This window comes from Anomaloglossus baeobatrachus, chromosome 9, assembly GCF_048569485.1.
Source record: "Anomaloglossus baeobatrachus isolate aAnoBae1 chromosome 9, aAnoBae1.hap1, whole genome shotgun sequence".
Lineage (NCBI taxonomy): Eukaryota > Metazoa > Chordata > Amphibia > Anura > Aromobatidae > Anomaloglossus > Anomaloglossus baeobatrachus.
This window is the reverse complement of record NC_134361.1, coordinates 21,965,723-21,984,482: the sequence shown is the minus strand read 5'-3', so window position 1 is coordinate 21,984,482 and position 18,760 is coordinate 21,965,723. Positions and strand designations below refer to the sequence as shown.

Here is an 18,760-nt window from a genome sequence, read left to right as displayed (position 1 = left end):
CCACTTTCTGTATTGTGTGAAGACACCAGTATGGTGAAGGTCCTGGGTATGGCCTTGTCTTGAGGTGACACTCTTCGCTATTCACCACCTGGTTTCTGCCGGCAAGGCGCCGCAGATATCACTTGATGGCCCAACTCTATGGTGTCTCCTAAGCAATGGTTTTAGCTCCTCAACTAAACAATACAGATAAATCAGATCCCCCCCCTTACACCCCAAATGCCTGCAAATAGGATGGATTCAAAGTTGATTGCGAGGAAACCCCACAGGAAGTTTTTCTATTAGCAGATGACGCTGACGTCCGCCGCCTCGTAGACTTGCTTACAGATAATGCACATTGACTGATGGCCACTTGCAACTTTTTGAACCACATTATGTCCCATTATTCTGTTGAGCAAAAGCATCAAGAAATATGAAGCTGTAGAATAGTTTATTTTTGTGGCTCATATTTGAAAACAAAAAATTAAAAGTTGCCCTAATTGTTAAAAAGGTTCAAAACCTCGTCCGGCTCACTCCACGTTTTCTTCAAATGGTTCATGTAATTGTCTTTTTAAAGCAAAGAAAACTGAACCAAACGTAATGACAGCGATGACGAGGATGACGGCCAGACAGATCGCAACCACTGGCCAAATAGGAGGGCTAGGAGGAGCACTGCCGAGACTCTCAGAGTCGCTCAGAATTCCTGCAGAGAGAAAACACAACATTTCAGGATTGTGTCAAAGGGAAAATAAAAGTCTAATGGAGAAAAAATGTTATTATTTTTAATGCAAAAAAAGAAATAGCGGAGATACACTGTAGGAAAAATAAATATAGGAGAGGCACTGTAGGAAAGATAAATATAGAAGAGGCACTGTAAGAAAGAGAAATATAGAAGAGGCACTGTAAGAAAGATAAATAGAGAAGAGGCACTGTAGGAAAGACAAATATACTGTAGGAGAGGCAGTGTAGAAAAGATAAATATAGGAAAGGCACTGTAGGAAAGAGAAATATAGGAGAGGGAGTGTAGGAAAGAGAAATATTGGCAAGGCACTGTAGGAAAGAGAAATATAGGAGAGGCACTGTAAGAAAGAGAAATATAAGAGAGGCACCGTATGAAAGAGAAATTTAGGAGAGGCACTGTAGGAAAGAGAAATATTGGCGAGGCACTGTAGGAAAGAGAAATATAGGAGAGGCACTCTAAGAAAGAGAAATATAGGAGAGGCACTGTAAGAAAGAGAAATATAGGAGAGGCACTGTAAGAAAGAGAAATATAGGAGATAGGACAGGCACTGTAGGAAAGAGAAATAAAGGAGAGGCACTGTAAGAAAGAGAAATAAAGGAGAAGCACTGTAAGAAAGAGAAATATAGGAGAGGCACTGTAAGAAAGATAAATATAGGAGAGGCACTGTAGGAAAGAGAAATATAGGAGAGGCACTGTAGGAAAGAGAAATATAGGAGAGGCACTGTAAGAAAGAGAAATATAGGAGAGGCACTGTAGGAAAGAGAAATATAGGAGAGGCACTGTAGGAAAGAGAAATATAGGAGAGGCACTGTAAGAAAGAGAAATATAGGAGAGGCACTGTAGGAAGGAGAAATATAGGAGAGGCACTGTAGGAAAGAGAAATATAGGAGAGGCACTGTAGGAAAGAGAAATATAGGAGAGGCACTGTAGGAAAGAGAAATATAGGAGAGGCACTGTAGGAAAGAGAAATATAGGAGAGGCACTGTAAGAAAGATAAATATAGGAGAGGCACTGTAGGAAAGAGAAATATAGGAGAGGCACTGTAGGAAAGAGAAATATAGGAGAGGCACTGTAGGAAAGAGAAATATAGGAGAGGCACTGTAGGAAAGAAATATAGGAGAGGCAATGTAGGAAAGAGAAATATAGGAGAGGCACTCTAAGAAAGAGAAATATAGGAGAGGCAGTGTAGGAAAGAGAAATATAGGAGAGGCACTGTAAGAAAGATAAATATAGGAGAGGCAGTGTAGGAAAGAGAAATATAGGAGAGGCACTGTAGGAAAGATAAATATAGGAGAGGCAATGTAGGAAAGAGAAATATAGGAGAGGCAGTGTAGGAAAGAGAAATATAGGAGAGGCAGTGTAGGAAAGAGAAATATAGAAAAGGCAGTGTAGGAAAGAGAAATATAGAAAAGGCCCTTACTCCAGTCCTGGGAGAAGTCCCGCAGCATACTAGTATGGTTGACCTTACAGGTGTACACATCATCAGTCGTAGAGGTGACATTGAATGATAAAGAGGTCAGATACGTCAGGTCCAGTAATGGCAGGGTCGTCCTTTCCATCATCTCCTCCGATAGCTGTTCTCCATTCTTGTACCACATTAAGGAGATGTCTTTGGGGTAATGTCCATACGCCCGGCAGCGCACCCTCAGTGTGCCATTGTCTATGGGGATCTGGGTCACCTTCACAACTGGAACTTCTGTAAGAGGAGAAACAACGAGTGATGTCCATGAGCTCAGTGCGGCTTCATACCTATAAGATAAAGGTATTTTTTTATCATAGACATCCACATTAGACCCCAGGAAACAGGCTGATTTTGCTGACCACATATTTCCCCTATCATTCAGTCATTGTACAGGAGGAGGAGGAAGTGAGCTGTGACATCACCTATTGCGAGTGGTGGATCCTCTGTTATTTACTGTATATAGAGATGTTATCAGTCATTGTACAGGAGGAGAAGGAGGTGAGCTGTGACATTCGCTATTGCGAGTGGTGGATCCTGTATTATCAGCTGTATATAGAGGTGTTATTAGTCACTGTAGGGTAGGAGGATGAGGTGAGCTGTGACATTGCTGTAATCATACTGACCAAAAGAATCACGCTCCTAAGTCATTTTTAAAGGGAACTCGTCAGGTAAAATATTAGTGTTAACCTGCAGATAGTAGGTTAGCCTGCAGATTAATAACATTCTGAAGCTGCCCGGTGCTGCACTGACATCCCTGCTATCAGGAGGAAATGTACTTTATTCCTCCCAGTAACCTTCGGTGTTCTGTCATCAGGGGGTAAGGAGGTGGTCGGTGTGTGAAGAACCCTCCTCTGAAGACCCCAACCAAAATGTTTTAGTACATTTTATGCTGGTATTTTATGTTGGTTGTGTAGTAAGTGTGGCCGGCGCCATCTAGTATCTGAAAGGGTATAATGTTGTATTTAATGCTAAGTTATCACTAATGTATGTTTGTATGCCTTTAAAAGTGTAATGTACTTTGTATCTTTTAGGATTGTAGGTGTGCCGCCCCCGTGGAAGCAGCCAAGCTGCTCGGATCCGGGTTCTCAGTGGTTCGAGGGTCTCTGTACCCGGGCGTCGTGCGGCCACTCAAATGAAGGGGGGTATTTACAAGGGATTTTATAGAGTTCGTGACTCCACCCGTGGTATGTGGTAATTAGGAGTACCACCACTGCAGTTGGGAGTACCCGGGGATGATGGAATGGGGCAGCCAGGTGTTAAAACTCTCCACGGGTAGGGGTGGATGCCCCGGGACTCGGTGTTTGGAGAGAATGCCGTTGGATGCAGGGGGTCACTGTTGTACTCTCTCAGTCCATTAAGCTGACACCGACAACTGGTAAACCAAGTCTCTGGAAGCCGCTGTCGCTGGGGGAGCTAGTTCGGGTCCCGTCCCCACTGGTGTTGCCTGGTGATCTGTGACCTGCCTCCTGGCACTAAGTTTACTTCTCTGGTGGTCCCGGTAGTATGTAACTTGCCGGGTCCAGCTCCCCACTATGGCTAACTGTGGGAGCTTGCTCTCAGGGTTCACGCTTGGAATTTTCTGGACCGTTTTGGAATGGAAAGTCCTATCCCCCTTGTTGCGCTAGTACCCCGATTTTGGAGTGGGTGGGAACGAATCTTGAAGGCTTCGTTCTCCTCGGGTAAATTATCGGGTTGCCTGAAGCTACTCCCCGACCAAAGGTCCATGTACCCCGTCGTGCCTTGTTCCCGGACCGGTGATGGTGCAAGGCCGCGGCTGTCCACTTCGACAGATCCTTGCCACGATCCCCTGCGACCGGGGGTCCAACACCTCCAGGCCCAGACCACCTGCTGGAGGCAGTCGGCCTCGACTACGGAGACTGAGTCCACTGTGGCACTGTAGGATCAGGTAAAGAAAGCCCTGACCCTAGAATCCCTGCGCAGTATGTATGTAGAGCGCAAGCCCCCGCCTCGTCACCCAGAGGAGGTCAAGTAGGTGCCCTGGGTGGTCGCCCAAAGAAGAAGCAGAAGAAGTGGGTTTGGGCCCAGCTGCAGATGCCGTGAGCAGGAGCAGTAGCTAGCCGAGTGACATATGGAATTTTTCACCACCTGGATATGAAAAACATGTATGGGTTCATCCAGGAGGCCATCACAGTGGATAAAGTGTTTGTGAATGAAAGTTCCGTGGACAAAGGCTCCACGCTGACCTGGGGGGACCAGGTTAGCTTTATTACGGAAGACCGGCCCCGCGGATGGTATGCGGTCGTGGTACGCCCAGCTCGGAGACCTGGATCCTCCGGTAACTGGACGCGCCACACCACCAGCAGCGACCACAGCCAGGGTCACTGCTGTACCCCGTCTGATCCTAGGACCCCTGGAGGGACAATGGAGATTCAGCCAGTGACACCTCGGCTTCAACAGTGGAGCTGCAGAATGTATCTGAGACACATGGCTTTCCAGCCGTGGCTCATGTGGCACATGGTCCTCACTCGGCTGACTATGTAAAAGTGGCCGACTGGAAGAATCCATGATTGTGAGCGGCCACCAGATCATGTGAATCGCTCCTGCAAAGGGAACCCAGCGGCAAGTAAGAGGATGAACCCCAGACGTCCACTGGCCTGATACCCTGCCATAGCAGGGCAAGGGGATTGCACGACACACCTGACCACGACCACAGTGTCCCTGTTTATAGGGGTGCAGCCAGCGCACCTTCAGTCACTCACAGCTTTGTGCATATCAAGTGTACCGCCCCGCGGACTTGGCCGGCTGCCGAGACGCTCGGATCCGTGCTCGTCGGTGGGTGGCTCGAGCTCTCCACGGACCCGGGGGTCACGTCGCTCTGAAAGGGGGTTGGCGCTACACGCAGGGACTTCGGTAGGGAGTTCCACGGCCGGGGCCGCCGCGGTGGTTTGTAGGGGATTTAAGTTTGTGACGCCACCCATGGGTTGTGGTGAATGGATGGACACCACCGCTACCGTTGACTAGGCCTCCCGGGGACGATGTTGCGCAGCTTGGTATTGACCCCTCCGTGGGTAGGGGAGTGATGGTCCCGGGGGCCCGAGGGAGGCGCTGTGGTGGGGGAGAATGGATGGTGCTGGCGTGTCGGTGCGGTGCGGCGCGGTGTGCGGCCCGAAGGCACTGGTGTACTCACTATGATACAACACACTGGAGTCTCTGGTAAACCAAACGGGATGATGGACGGTGCCCGCAGCCGGCTGCAGCTTCTCCCTCAACAGGTTGGTGGTTTCCGCCTTTCTCCTGCACCTCTTTAATGTGAACGATATGACTCCTATATCTAAACAACAATAGTCCGCTCCCCGGCTTGCTGGCTGTCGGGGGAGCCCTGTTTGCAAGCAGATGCTGGCCCCTTGGGTCTCTATGCCTTGGCGGTGGCTTTACCCTGTATGGTTGGGCTGTTGTCCTCAGTCGGGTCTTGTGTGGGAAAGGTCCTAAAGTCCAGTCCTCAATCAGTTGATTTGACTCAGCCCTGTTGGTTCGGGGCTTCGTACTGGGTCTGAGTACCCCTCCTGATGCTCCGGTTTCCAATCGGTTCCCCGGTTCGTTACCGGCGGGCCACTGCCCGTCCCCGGTCCCTACAGTTCCACCGGCTGTAATCCCAGCTCCTGCAGGCGGCCACCACCATCTGCCTCCTTGTTGGAGGTGACTGGGCTCCAACCCAGACACCTGGTAGACTATGGCAGGCCTGGTCACAGGTCTGCCCTTGAACTCGACCTCTCCCTTCCACTGTCAAGGCTAATCTACTCTGCTCTGTTTTTCCCGCCTCCAGGCCTGTGAACTCCTCGGTGGGCGGAGCCAACCGCCTGGCTCCACCCCCCCTGGTGTGGACATCAAACCTGGAGGGAGGTGACAAGGGTTTTGAAGTTTGGCTGCTGTCACCTTTTTAGGGAGGGGGTGTGTGTGTGGGACTACCTGGGACGACCTGACTAGTCCAGGGCATCACATTAGCGCCGGCTGTAACTGGCCCCCCAGCAATGACTGACAGCCGGCATAGCGGTGCATCAGTACAGAGTGGCTGACAGTCACTGCCGGGGGGACGATTACAGTTACTTTGCACAGAGCTGTGACTGAACCCGCGGCGGCCGCACCCTGATGACTGAACGCCGGAGGCACTATGCTTTCTCAGACACCACGCTCTTATTTACTTATTTGGATTTTTTAGGTAATCATGGAGGGGGCCTTTAGGAAATAAATGATATTTAAAGAAATATTTAGGGGGCAGTGATGTAAGATATTATATTTATATCTTTTTTTCCTCTTTTTGGTTCCATAGGAGGTAAAGTTTGGAGAATTTCCTAGAGGGAGCCTCACAGCGTCTTATTGCTGATCCTTCCTTACCTTTCCTACTGAATGTGCAGTTTCCCAGGGACAGCAGTTCAGTGATGTGCGGGATACACGTATTCATCAAAATATGGAGGTTTTGTTGTAGCACAGTTTCATTAGAATTAGAGGCTTGTACAAATGCCTCGGCGCCCGGCGTCTCTGCTACAAACTTTACCGTCTTCACGTTAAAAAAACAAAAAGGTTTTCCATCATAATGAAAGATGAATGAACCCTGGATGGCGCCGTCATCGTCTATCGAGCATCCCTGCAATATCTGCAGTATGTGGTATCCTAAAAAAACAGCAAAAACCAAGACAATGGAAATATCTATACAACAGTAGCAATAATAATAATTACTCTAGTAGCAGCTTTGTTGTTGAGATTCAGGGCCGGGAGAGGGGGTAGGCATGTGCCTAGGGCGGCATCTCAAAACGGAGCACTTTTGTGAAGCGGCTCTGTCTGACATTGAAAAAGAAGCGTACTGTGAAGGACAAGAAAACTAGCCTCTGAACGCCCCCATCAGAATGAGTGAAGCGCTCACTGACCAGTGCTCCTGTCCTCCTGCATGCCGCCCCTGAGGAGGAGGGAGAGCTAGAGATCCTCCTGCACACTTCCCCCCAGGAGGAGGGAGAACTATAGATCCTCCTGCACGCCGCCCCGAAGGAGGAGGGAGATCTAGAGATCCTCCTGCACACCACCCCCGAGGAAGAGGGAGAGCAAGGGATCCTGCAAACCACCCCCGAGGAGGAGGGAGAGCTATAGATCCTCCTGCAAACTATCCCCGAGGAGGAGAGAGAGCTAGAGATCCTCCTGCATGCCGCCCCCGAGGAGGAAGAACTAGAGATCCTCCTGCAAACCACCCCCGAAGAGGAGGGAGAGCTAGATATCCTCCTGCATGCTGCCCCCGAGGAGGAGGGAGAGCTAGAGATCCTCCTGCATGCTGCCCCCAAGGAGGAGGGAGAGCTAGAGATCCCCCTGCAAACCACCCTCGAGGAGGAGGGAGAGCTAGAGATCCTCCTGCATGCCGCCCCTGAGGAGGAGGGAGAACTAGAGATCCTCCTGCATGCCGCCGCCGAGGAGGAGGGAGAGCTAGAGATCCTCCTGCACACCACCCCCGAGGAGGAGGGAGAGCTAGAGATCCTCCTGAAAACCACCCACGAGGAGGAGGGAAAGCTAGAGAGCCTCCTGCAAACCACCCCCGAGGAGGAGGGAGAACTAGAGATCCTCCTGCACGTCACCCCCGAGGAGGAGGGAGAAATAGAGATCCTCCTGCACGTCACCCCCGAGGAGGAGGGAGAACTAGAGATCCTCCTGCACGTCATCCCCGAGGAGGGAGAACTAGAGATCCTCCTGCACGTCACCCCCGAGGAGGAGGGAGAGCAAGAGATCCTCTTGCACGCCGCCCCTGAGGAGGAGGGAGAACTAGAGATCCTCCTGCATGCCGCTGCCGAGGAGGAGGGAGAGCTAGAGATCCTCCTGCAAACCACCCCCGAGGAGGAGGGAGAGCTAGAGATCCTCCTGCAAACCACCCCCGAGGAGGAGGGAGAGCTAGAGATCCTAATGCAAACAACCCCCGAGGAGGAGAGAGAGCTAGAGATCCTCCTGCAAATCACCCCCGAGGAGGAGGGAGAACTAGAGATCCTCCTGCAAACCACCCCCGAGGAGGAGGGAGAGCAAGAGATCCTGCAAACCACCCCCAAGGAGGAGGGAGAGCAAGAGATCCTCCTGCACATTGCCCTTGAGGAGGAGGGAGAGTTAGAGATCCTCCTGCATGCTGCCCCCGAGGAAGAGGGAGAGTTAGAGATCCTCCTGCATGCTGCCCCCGAGGAAGAGGGAGAGCTAGAGATAGCCGACACCTAGCAACCTGAGCTGCCAGATTTAGTTTTGTATCATCGTCTGAGCTGCTTTCCTAGTTAATGGAAGCAGCTCTTCTCTTGTCGGCTGTCCTGGGAGTAGTGAGGTCTGTAATAGTTTGCGTTTTAGCTGCAATTTTTCCCTAGCAAAAAAATGCACCAAACGCTGCATCAAAAAGGAACTAAAACTGCATCAATAACTGACTTTCTGACCATTATCCCTTTCTCATGAAAAAAAAGAATAATGCAAAAATGCCCTGAGTTCCCACTTACCGTTAATGATGCATTTTTTACTGCAGTATTTTTATTTATATTTTTGTCTCTATGGAGAGCCTGAAAAGATGCACATAAAAGACATAAATCTGCATCAAAGAGGCATAAAAAAGGGAAAATGTTGCATAAAAACATAGCAAAACTGCAATTTTGGGCAAATTGGTGCAGATAATTGCAAAAAAAAAAACCAGTTTTTGCATGTGGCAATATAGCAAAAGGATGTGTTCACGTGTAGCTTTTTAGGGTATGTTCCCACGTTGCAGATTTGTTTGCAGATTTTCTGCACCTGAAACTGCATGTCTTTGCAGGAAAAATGCTGAGGAAAAAACTTGCACTTTTTGTTGCAGTTTTGCATTTATTTCTTTTTTGCATTGTGATACGAAAAATGTTAGAAAAAAATTCTGAAACAACTGACATGTCAATTGTTTGGTGCAGTTTTTTCTGCATCAAAATCTGCAAGGAAAAAATCTGCAAGGTGTGCACAGCAAGGCAGGATTGTCATAGATTTTACTGGGATGCATTTTCCTTACAGTATTGATTAAAATATGCAAGAAAAAACACGAAAAAAATGCAGCATGTGCACACAGCCTTATTGTGTTTTTTTTTCCCTGCAGCATTAAAACATAAATGCCGGTGTATTCCAGTACTTACCCGTAGTTTGGTTTCGGTAGTTTATGATGCTGGCAAGAAGGTTTTGCATTTTTATCTGATGTTCATAAGTAATGGCACTTTCCTGATATAAATTTGTGTATGTAGTTTTAAACCAGGGAACGCGACGTTCCACCACTTCATCGACGCTGTCATACCAGTAAAGAACGACGTCGTCCAGCGTCTTCGTCTCAGTAAATAATGCAAAGTTTGAGTTCAAATCAAAGATCACAGTCGTGTGGAAATAATGAGAGTGATTATCTGCGGGAAAGAGAGCGAGAACTGTGCAGGTAAGAAAGTGAGAACTGTGCAGGGAAGAGAGCGAGAACTGTGCAGGGAAGAGAGCGAGAACTGTGCAGGGAAGAGAGCGAGAACTGTGCAGGTAAGAAAGTGAGAACTTTGCAGGGAAGAGAGTGAGAACTGTGCAGGTAAGAAAGTGATAACTGTGCAGGGAAGAGAGCGAGAACGGTGCAGGGAAAAGAGCAAGAACTGTGCAGGGAAGAGAGCGAGAACTGTGCAGGGAAGAGAGCGAGAACTGTGCAGGTAAGAAAGTGAGAACTGTGCAGGGAAGAGAGCGGGAACTGTGCAGGTAAGAAAGTGATAACTGTGCAGGGAAGAGAGCGAGAACTGTGCAGGGAAAAGAGCAAGAACTGTGCAAGGAAGAGAGCGAGAACTGTGCAGGGAAGAGAGCAAGAACTGTGCAGGTAAAAAAGTGAACTGTGCAGGGAAGAGAGTGAGAACTGTGCAGGGAAGAGAGTGAGAACTGTGCAGGGAAGAGAGCGAGAACTGTGCAGGTAAAAAAGTGAGAACTGTGCAGGGAAGAGAGCGAGAACTGTGCAGGGAAGAGAGCGAGAACTGTGCAGGGAAGAGAGCGAGAACTGTGCAGGTAAGAAAGTCAGAACTGTGCAGGGAAGAGAGCGAGAACTGTGCAGGTAGGAGAGCGAGAACTGTGCAGGTAAGAAAGCAAGAACTGTGCAGCATAGAGAGCGAGAACTGTGCAGCATAGAGAGCGAGAACTGTGCAGGGTAGCGCACAACAACTGTGCAGGGAAGAGAGCAAGAACTGTGCAAGGAAGAGAGTGAGAACTGTGCAGGGAAGAGAGCGAGAACTGTGCAGGTAAAAAAGTGAACTGTGCAGGGAAGAGAGTGAGAACTGTGCAGGGAAGAGAGCGAGAACTGTGCAGGGAAGAGAGCGAGAACTGTGCAGGTAAGAAAGTCAGAACTGTGCAGGGAAGAGAGCGAGAACTGTGCAGGTAAAAAAAGTGAGAACTGTGCAGGGAAGAGAGCGAGAACTGTGCAGGGAAAAGAGCAAGAACTGTGCAAGGAAAAGAGCGAGAACTGTGCAGGGAAGAGAGCGAGAACTGTGCAGGTAAGAAGTGAACTGTGCAGGGAACAGAGCGAGAACTGTGCAGGGAAGAGAGCAAGAACTGTGCAGGGAAGAGAGCGAGAACTGTGCAGGTAAGAAAGTGAGAACTGTGCAGGGAAGAGAGCAAGAACTGTGCAGGTAAGAAAGTGATAACTGTGCAGTGAAGAGAGCGAGAACTGTGCAAGGAAAAGAGCAAGAACTGTGCAAAGAAGAGAGCGAGAACTGTGCAGGGAAGAGAGCGAGAACTGTGCAGGTAAAAAAGTGAACTGTGCAGGGAAGAGAGTGAGAACTGTGCAGGGAAGAGAGCAAGAACTGTGCAGGTAAGAAAGTCAGAACTGTGCAGGGAAGAGAGCGAGAACTGTGCAGGTAGGAGAGCGAGAACTGTGCAGGTAAGAAAGCAAGAACTGTGCAGCATAGAGAGCGAGAACTGTGCAGCATAGAGAGCGAGAACTGTGCAGCATAGAGAGCGAGAACTGTGCAGGGTAGAACACGAGAACTGTGCAGGGAAGAGAGCAAGAACTGTGCAAGGAAGAGAGCGAGAACTGTGCAGGGAAGAGAGCGAGAACTGTGCAGGTAAAAAAGTGAACTGTGCAGGGAAGAGAGTGAGAACTGTGCAGGGAAGAGAGCGAGAACTGTGCAGGGAAGAGAGCGAGAACTGTGCAGGTAAAAAAGTAAGAACTGTGCAGGGAAGAGAGCGAGAACTGTGCAGGTAGGAGAGCGAGAACTGTGCAGGTAAGAAAGCAAGAACTGTGCAGCATAGAGAGCGAGAACTGTGCAGGGTAGAGCACGAGAACTGTGCAGGGAAGAGAGCAAGAACTGTGCAGGGAAGAGAGCGAGAACTGTGCAGGGAATAGAGCGAGAAATGTGCAGGGAAGAGAATGAGAACTGTGCAGGGAATAGAGTGAGAACTGTGCAGGGAAGAGAGCGAGAACTGTGCAGGGAAGAGAATGAGAACTGTGCAGGGAAGAGAGCTAAAACTGTGCAGGGAAGAGAGCGAGAACTATGCGGGAAAGAGAGCGAGAACTGTGCAGGGAATAGAGTGAGAACTGTGCAGGGAAGAGAATGAGAACTGTGCAGGGAAGAGAGCGAGAAATGTGCATGGGTCAGGGATATAGCTAAATCACCTTGATTTACATCAATGCTCAGAACGTTACCTGCACAAGTGAAGTGAACGAATATTATCAGGAGGAAAACCTCAGCCGATACGTATCTGCTCATGGTGGCGCAGCTCCTTGTGTCGTCTTTGTCTTTGCTATAACCTGACACTGGCACAACTCACACTATTGCCACACGCTTTATACAGTAATCCGAGGAAGGTGTGGCATTAGTGTCATTACCTGATAAGTAAAAGTCCCTCTAATTCCCACAGGATTAATTGTCATTTTCTGAAATCTCACCTGTGGATTATATCCTATAAGGAAATGTGCAATGTACACTGTATTATAAATAAATTATTATCCCCCTCCAAAAAAAAGTTATAATTTAAAGAGAACCCGTCCGCAGGTCCCCAAAGTGACATTATTGATAACTTGCAGGTGGTCCTTCCACTGGAATTCGGAGAACGGCCTGCAAATGGAGCGGTGGTCACATGCTGAGCCGCCTCTACATTCATCGTCTATGGAACGGCCAGAAATAGTGTAGAACTGCATTTCGTTATTTCCGACAGTCCCATTGACAATGAATGGAGCGCACCTCTACTCCATCCATGACGTGGCTCTGCTGTTTCTTTCTCGACGTTCCAGAGCCTCGTTCATGAAAAAATGAACCAACAAAGAATGGGCGGTGAAGCGCTTTCCTGCTGTAGCTATTCCGCACCTATCCAGCACCACGGCTCCAGCACTTTCTGAGGTCTTTGTATACCTAAGCAATGAGGTTCCACTTACATATGTGACCACTGCAGCGAATCATTAGTCCTAGCATTCTTACCACAGATGTCAGTGACTGGCAGCAGAAATCACATGTGTAGATGGGACCTCATGATCACTACCGCCAAACAGTGGGGACACCCTCCGTCTGGTGTATCTGGCATTCCCATAGAAGTAAATGTGTCTGCTCGGCTGCCTTCCTGTGTTCACCGGGAACCATTTACAGGAAGGATGGAAGAAGGGTAGTGGGATCCTCATTCTGGATCTAGTTGGGACTGAATCTATTGGACATTTTAATTTTGGCAATCATTTTTATTTCTTCAGCACTTTACAATTCAATTAATCCTATAATGAGCATACTCCTGTAAAAACATTAAAATTAATACATCAAGTTATCAAACACTTGATAATAGGACATGTTATATATGTTCACAGTTCTGTTTATATTCTAGGGCATAGCTTATTGATAACAGTTCTTATAAGGAATAAATGTTAAGGTATTGAATATATATAAATGCTGACATAATATGGTGTATATATATATCCATCTGGATCTTTCCAGCAAAAGGATGACACCATGTAACATGCGTCCAGCAGCATTTCCCTGTATGGCTTGGACAGTTGTCATATAAATGACAGGACACGGAGGGAGGGGGCGGCTTTCTTCCACATGTCACCAAGGGACCCTTCCATTTCAGCCCTCCACGGAGCAAGGCATGGCTGTCAGGTTTTCAGAATAATTCCATTCAGGATCCAAGGAGAGATGGATGAAGATTTTCTATTGATTAGTATGGACTAATTATTAACTTTTTACGTAAGCAAACAAGAATATTATTTTTCCTTTCTGTAACTGAATTTGACAACCATTTTATTAGATATAAAATACATTTATTTTTTACACATTTTGAAGTCTATTTTTCATGCGTCTTATCACGTATTTGAAGAAAAATATATTTAAGAGTATATTTTTAACAACTCCTTTAAGACTTACGGCTGTCACTTCTTACATATCAGGGATTTATTCGGGAAGATATTGGCGTTGGCATTTGTGAAAAGCGAGATATTGGCGGAGCGCCACACCGCGAAGATTTCTTCACATCGGCAGAGTAAACATTGCTGAGAATGAAAGTGATACAGGCTGTATCATACAGCCGATCCTGATAGCGCGAAGAAACAAACTGCGGCGCTCACCGATCTACCTGATACGTTATTATAACCACAAAGCCCCAGTAGGCGCTGACTGCACCGGGCTATTGACAATGGGCTATAAGCTATGAGCTATGGGCTATAGGCGCTCCGCCTGGTCTGATGGTTTCCCCACCTCAGTAGTGACCTGAGCCAGCGCGTTTCGCCTATGAGCGCTCGCACCAAGATCTTACAGACAGTATCACCAGGAAATGGTCATATAAAATATTTCAATATTGACAATACATTCAAATAATATTTACAGAATGGCAGAACGGCCGTCCGGGGATTCCCCTCTCGGGGTGAAGAGGAAGGAGACGCAACACAGGCTCAATTGTAACCATTACTTTACAAGAGGAAAATTGAAACAACTTGTTACAGAAATCAGGAATCTAAGTGGTAATGTTTCTCTTTGTGGAGAGTGACATGTCCAGCATGACAGTGTAAGGAGACTTATAAGCCAGTGTAAGGAGACTTATAAGCCAGTGAAAGGAGACTTACAAGCCAGTGAAAGGAGATTTATAAGCCAGTGTAAGGAGACTTATAAGCCAGTGTAAGGAGACTTATATGCCATGAAATGCTCCTCTGCGAATCAGCTTTCTTTGGAACAATCATGCAGGTCCTTCCGGCTCCTGTGCCTCCTGTGGCGGTCTTCTTATACTGTAGAAGCAATACAATCTTTGCTGCTCAGCCTTCAGGCAAGTTTTGTGTGGACTCTCTTTCACACCTGGATTCTGGCACATTCCTGCTCCACTATAACTCTACCCCTCTCCTCTCAGGTCTCTCCAACCTTTCCCTCAGAGCTCCATCTTTCCGACACCATGATGAGCCTCTTAGGGTATATGTCGATAAAAAAATGGTGTGACGAAGTAACTTGGAGCAGAGGTGCCTACCTTGGTCCTAAAGGGTACTTTACACGCTGCGACATTGCTAGCAATTGCTAGCGATGTCGGGCGTGATATCACCTGCCCCCGTCATTGGTGCGATATGTGGTGATCGCTGCCGTAGCGAACATTATCGTTACGGCAACGTCACACGCACATACCTGGTCGGCGACGTCGTGGTGACGCCGAATGCACCTCCCCCTTGAAGGAGTGATTGTTCGCCGGTCACAGCAGCCGTCCAATAGCAGAGGAGGGGCGGAGATGAGCGGCCGGAACATGCCGCCCACCTCCTTCCTTCCTCATTGCCGGTGGACGCGGGTAAGGAGATGTTCGTCGCTCCTGCGGTGTCACACACAGCGATGTGTGGTGCTGCAGGAAAGATGAACAACCAGCGGCATGCACCACCAACGACATTTTGAAAAGGAGCAACGTGTCAACGATCAACGATTTTTGCTGTTTTTGCGATCGTTGATCGTCGCTCCTTGGTGTCACACGCTGCGATGTCGCTAACGGCGCCGGATGTGCGTCACAACCACCGTGACCCCGACAATATATCGTTAGCGATGTCGCAGCGTGTAAAGCACCCTCAAGGCTTGCTGTCCCTGGTCCCAAAGATACGTCTAATGGTGACGATGTTTGGGCCGCTTTCCTAACCTTAACTCCTGAACTGCCCTGGTCTATACCCCTTCTCCCCGACCCACGGGGAGGGCCGGGACAGCAGGAGTTTATCCCACACGAATAAGACAGGGAAAAAAAAAAATCTCAATCTCACTGCACACACACAGAGGTATAGACACTATGTGATCAGGGGGAAATAAAGAGCAGGGAGGAAATAAACAGATGAGAATATGTCCACAACACACATACTACACCGGAGATCACCAGAACAATATCACCACAGCACAATGGCCGGCATCGCAAATGAAGCGATGATCAGCCTGGAGGAACAGGTTTCACCATCTTTTAAAGGGTGTAGTGACTCCTAGGTGGACACTTTTGTACATCACAAAGACTCTCCGGTGGACAGGTGTCTATATCACTCACTCCATGGTGGATATGTGTACTTCACCCACTGACTCCCTGGGGGACACGTATGTACATCACCCACTGAATTCAGGATGGACAACTCTGTATATCACCCACTGACTCCCTGCTTGACACTTTTATACATCACCCACTGACTCCCTTGTGTCACGTTGCCGATGTGCGGAGCATCTTGTGCTCTGTTATTTCCTGTCATGCTCTCCTGCAGAGCCGGTACTTGCCTGCTCCATCACGCAGAGCATTTTGCAAGGTTAGATGCTCTGCTGTTTGTCTTGAGCTCCTGTGGACGGGTTGTTTCTCAGCACTGGGTCCTACGTTGGTGTTGGAAGGGGCTTTCCCAGATGCGTTTCGTTCCAGGTGATTGCTCTGTTTCATTAGGGAGCATACTCACCCGGAACGCTGCCAGTCGTATTTCCAGGTTCCTCAGTAAGTGCTCTTGGCTCCTGTTTGTGTACATTTATTCTGATCTTGGCTTCTCGACCCTGGATAGTAATTGACTCTGCTCTGCCTGCCCCCCTGACTTTGTCATTACCTCCCGGCTTCTGACCTCAGACCTTCTCCTGACCACGTCTTCTCCTGCTCTCTTTATCCTAGATGTACTCTCCTGGTATCCTGACCCTCGGCCTCTAGCTGGACCTCGTCTCTGCCTGCTCCCTATGTCCTGTTGTGTTCTCCTGGCTCCTGATCCCGGCTAGTGACAAGCATCACACCTGGAGGACACTTTTGTACATCACACATTGACCTCTGGGTGGACACTTCTGTATGTCCCCAACTGACTACAAAGACAGAAAGACATGCTGTATTTTGATAGACGTGAATATGTTTGGTGCAATTGAGAAGAGAATTTCCAGAATTTATGTACATGTCGGATGGACACTACAATCGTGCTGTTATGCAGCCTTACAGGGAAAGATAGTAATTGCAAAACAACATCATAGAAATAAACTCTCACAAACATGATAGAATATACACATTTTCCTTTTTTATTCCTTGATAGAAGGAATTAGTTGTGGTAACGTTACAGATACACCCGGCCGAGATCTCGGGAGTAGTGTCCTCTCCAGTGGATGGGACTTGCAAACAGATGGGTCAGTGAATGCATACCAACCGAAGGGAGTAGTTAGTTTTCTGCACCATCAGGAGCCACCACACTTTAGCCGCATTAGTTGGTGATCTGGTAATAATCTTCATATTAGGAGCGCTCGGTGGGTTTCTGACCTGCTCTTTAATCTCTCCGTAAGCCTCTTCTATCTGGATACCGGTCATGGTTTTCTCCTTTTTGCAAAGAATACTAAACCGAGTGCAATGATAAAGCTGACGAGGATGACAGCCAGGCAGATACCGATCACAGCCCCAACATAGTGGCCAGAAGGGGCGCTGCTGGGATATGCCACATCACCAGAAATACCTGTGCGGAGAAAACACAGAAAACGTTACGATCACGTCCATGAATGAGTGTTTCTATTAATATTTTTTTTAAAATAAATCTCTTTGATGAATAATTGGTGACAGTGTTTATTAAAGGAGTTTTCCCATGATAAATATCACCATTCCACAAAAGTGAAGGTGTCTGCACGCCGCGGCGGTCCGGATTATATACTCCTGTTGCATATAGACTTACAGAACGGCACAGCATCGACATTATCACCTAAGAGATTGGGATTTACTGTGGGAAAACTACTGCAAGGTTGTGATAAAGGAAAAGGTGCACAACTCAATGAAAACTCTAAAAATATCCAAAAATACTTAGGTTAACCTATTGCTAAAAATTCTAAATTTGCAGAAAAATGGAACAGAAACAAAAACAGCAAAAATATACTAATTATGTATAAATGGAACCTAATGGGCCCAGATGGTGTAAAAAACAATCCTGATCTCACCTCCTGGACCGGTCCCACATTTCTGCATTCAGTACTATAACAATTGTTTTGTCTGCTGGTAAAAACATTCATCTGGAGGAGGCAGCATCAGAATCTCGAGGGACCGTAATGGGGTCTGTCTTGATGCCATTACAGTTTTTGTCATTTTTTTTTTTATAAACCATCTTTTATTGAAAATAAATCGTTATACACGTACAGTGTATAAAATTAGATGCAATTTTGGAATATCAGATAAGTGTTTGGCATTTTAATAAAGAAAGAGATATGTTATCTGCATTTTTTCTTCCAGTGATAATGTCAGAACTGAAGTCCAAGCCTCTGTCACAATGTGAGCCTAGTCTAAATTGTGTTGTCTAGGGATATAATGGAATATATGACTGTGCAAAGCCTAATGGACAGATAATTTACCTAGATTTCATCCTTGTTTATATCAATCAGTCATTAGGTTTTCTCGCCTTTGGTCCTTAGGAACTGTTTTGGACTTTTAAAGTGTAAGGTGGAGGCTGCAACCTACTCGTTTCTGCTATTTCAACTTGCTGTCCACACCCTAAACTCTACTGTATCTGTCATGGTTGTCTCTTCCTATAAGAATTTAGTGACAGGTTCTGGGTCTGAGTCTCACTTTTCCCCTATGAGACTCTGCTATTTAAATGTGTTATTTTTTTCCTCTGGCAGTTGTAGGGTTAATGGCAGTATTCCTTGACAGCAAGCAGGCTTACTACCAGCTCAGGTGTTTCCGATTTGGGACCACTCCTAGTCCCTTTATATACCCTCTGCTACCAGCGGAGGTTGCTGGTTATTCTAGATTCATTTGGATGCTTGGCCTGGAGGTGGAAGGAGCTGCTGAAACCTGTTGCTGAGTTGCTGATGTGACTGCAGTATCAGTGCTGACTGCAGCAGTCTGTTGGTGTGTCCTCCCATCTGTCTTCCTTTCCTGGTGTGTGATTTCAGTGCAGCAGGGGGGCTAGTGTCCTTCACCTGCCCACTCCCTTGCCAGGGATTATTGTAGGGTCACTCAGCGCTTCAGGTTCCTGCTCGACGACAGGTGAGGAACCTGTATAGGGACTAGCTAGGAGTGCAGGGTACATCATCAGGTAAGTGGGGGAGGTCCCCATTTTCCCTTTCACTAGTGCTAGGGCCCACCATTGTTAAAGTGTCCCTGGTGTACCCCTTTTTTGTTGTGGTGTTACCCTTATCATTGTGTTTTTTAGCTCACTTCGTACTTTGCCATAGTCTGCGCCGTGA

The 18,760-nt window shown here is 47.7% G+C and overlaps 2 protein-coding genes across 2 annotated transcripts in view; both read right to left on the bottom strand.

Annotated features, from left to right (window-relative positions):
* Positions 1–278: 278 nt before the first annotated feature.
* On the bottom strand, positions 279–11,875 carry LOC142251726 (major histocompatibility complex class I-related protein 1-like). The gene is made up of 7 exons (XM_075324783.1): positions 11,812–11,875; positions 11,522–11,634; positions 9,296–9,545; positions 6,534–6,809; positions 2,139–2,414; positions 511–679; positions 279–384 (listed from the first exon to the last, which is right to left on the bottom strand). The coding sequence occupies exons 1-7, from the start codon at positions 11,873–11,875 to the stop codon at positions 279–281; spliced, it is 1,254 nt and encodes a 417-aa protein (XP_075180898.1).
* Positions 11,876–16,584: 4,709 nt separating this feature from the next.
* Positions 16,585–18,760, bottom strand: part of LOC142250306 (class I histocompatibility antigen, Gogo-C*0203 alpha chain-like) — a 28,431-nt gene continuing 26,255 nt past the window's right edge. The window contains exon 5 of the mRNA XM_075322446.1: positions 16,585–17,043. Coding sequence (XP_075178561.1) covers positions 16,898–17,043 — 146 coding nt within the window. The 3' untranslated portion in view covers positions 16,585–16,897. The remainder of the gene's footprint in view (positions 17,044–18,760) is intronic.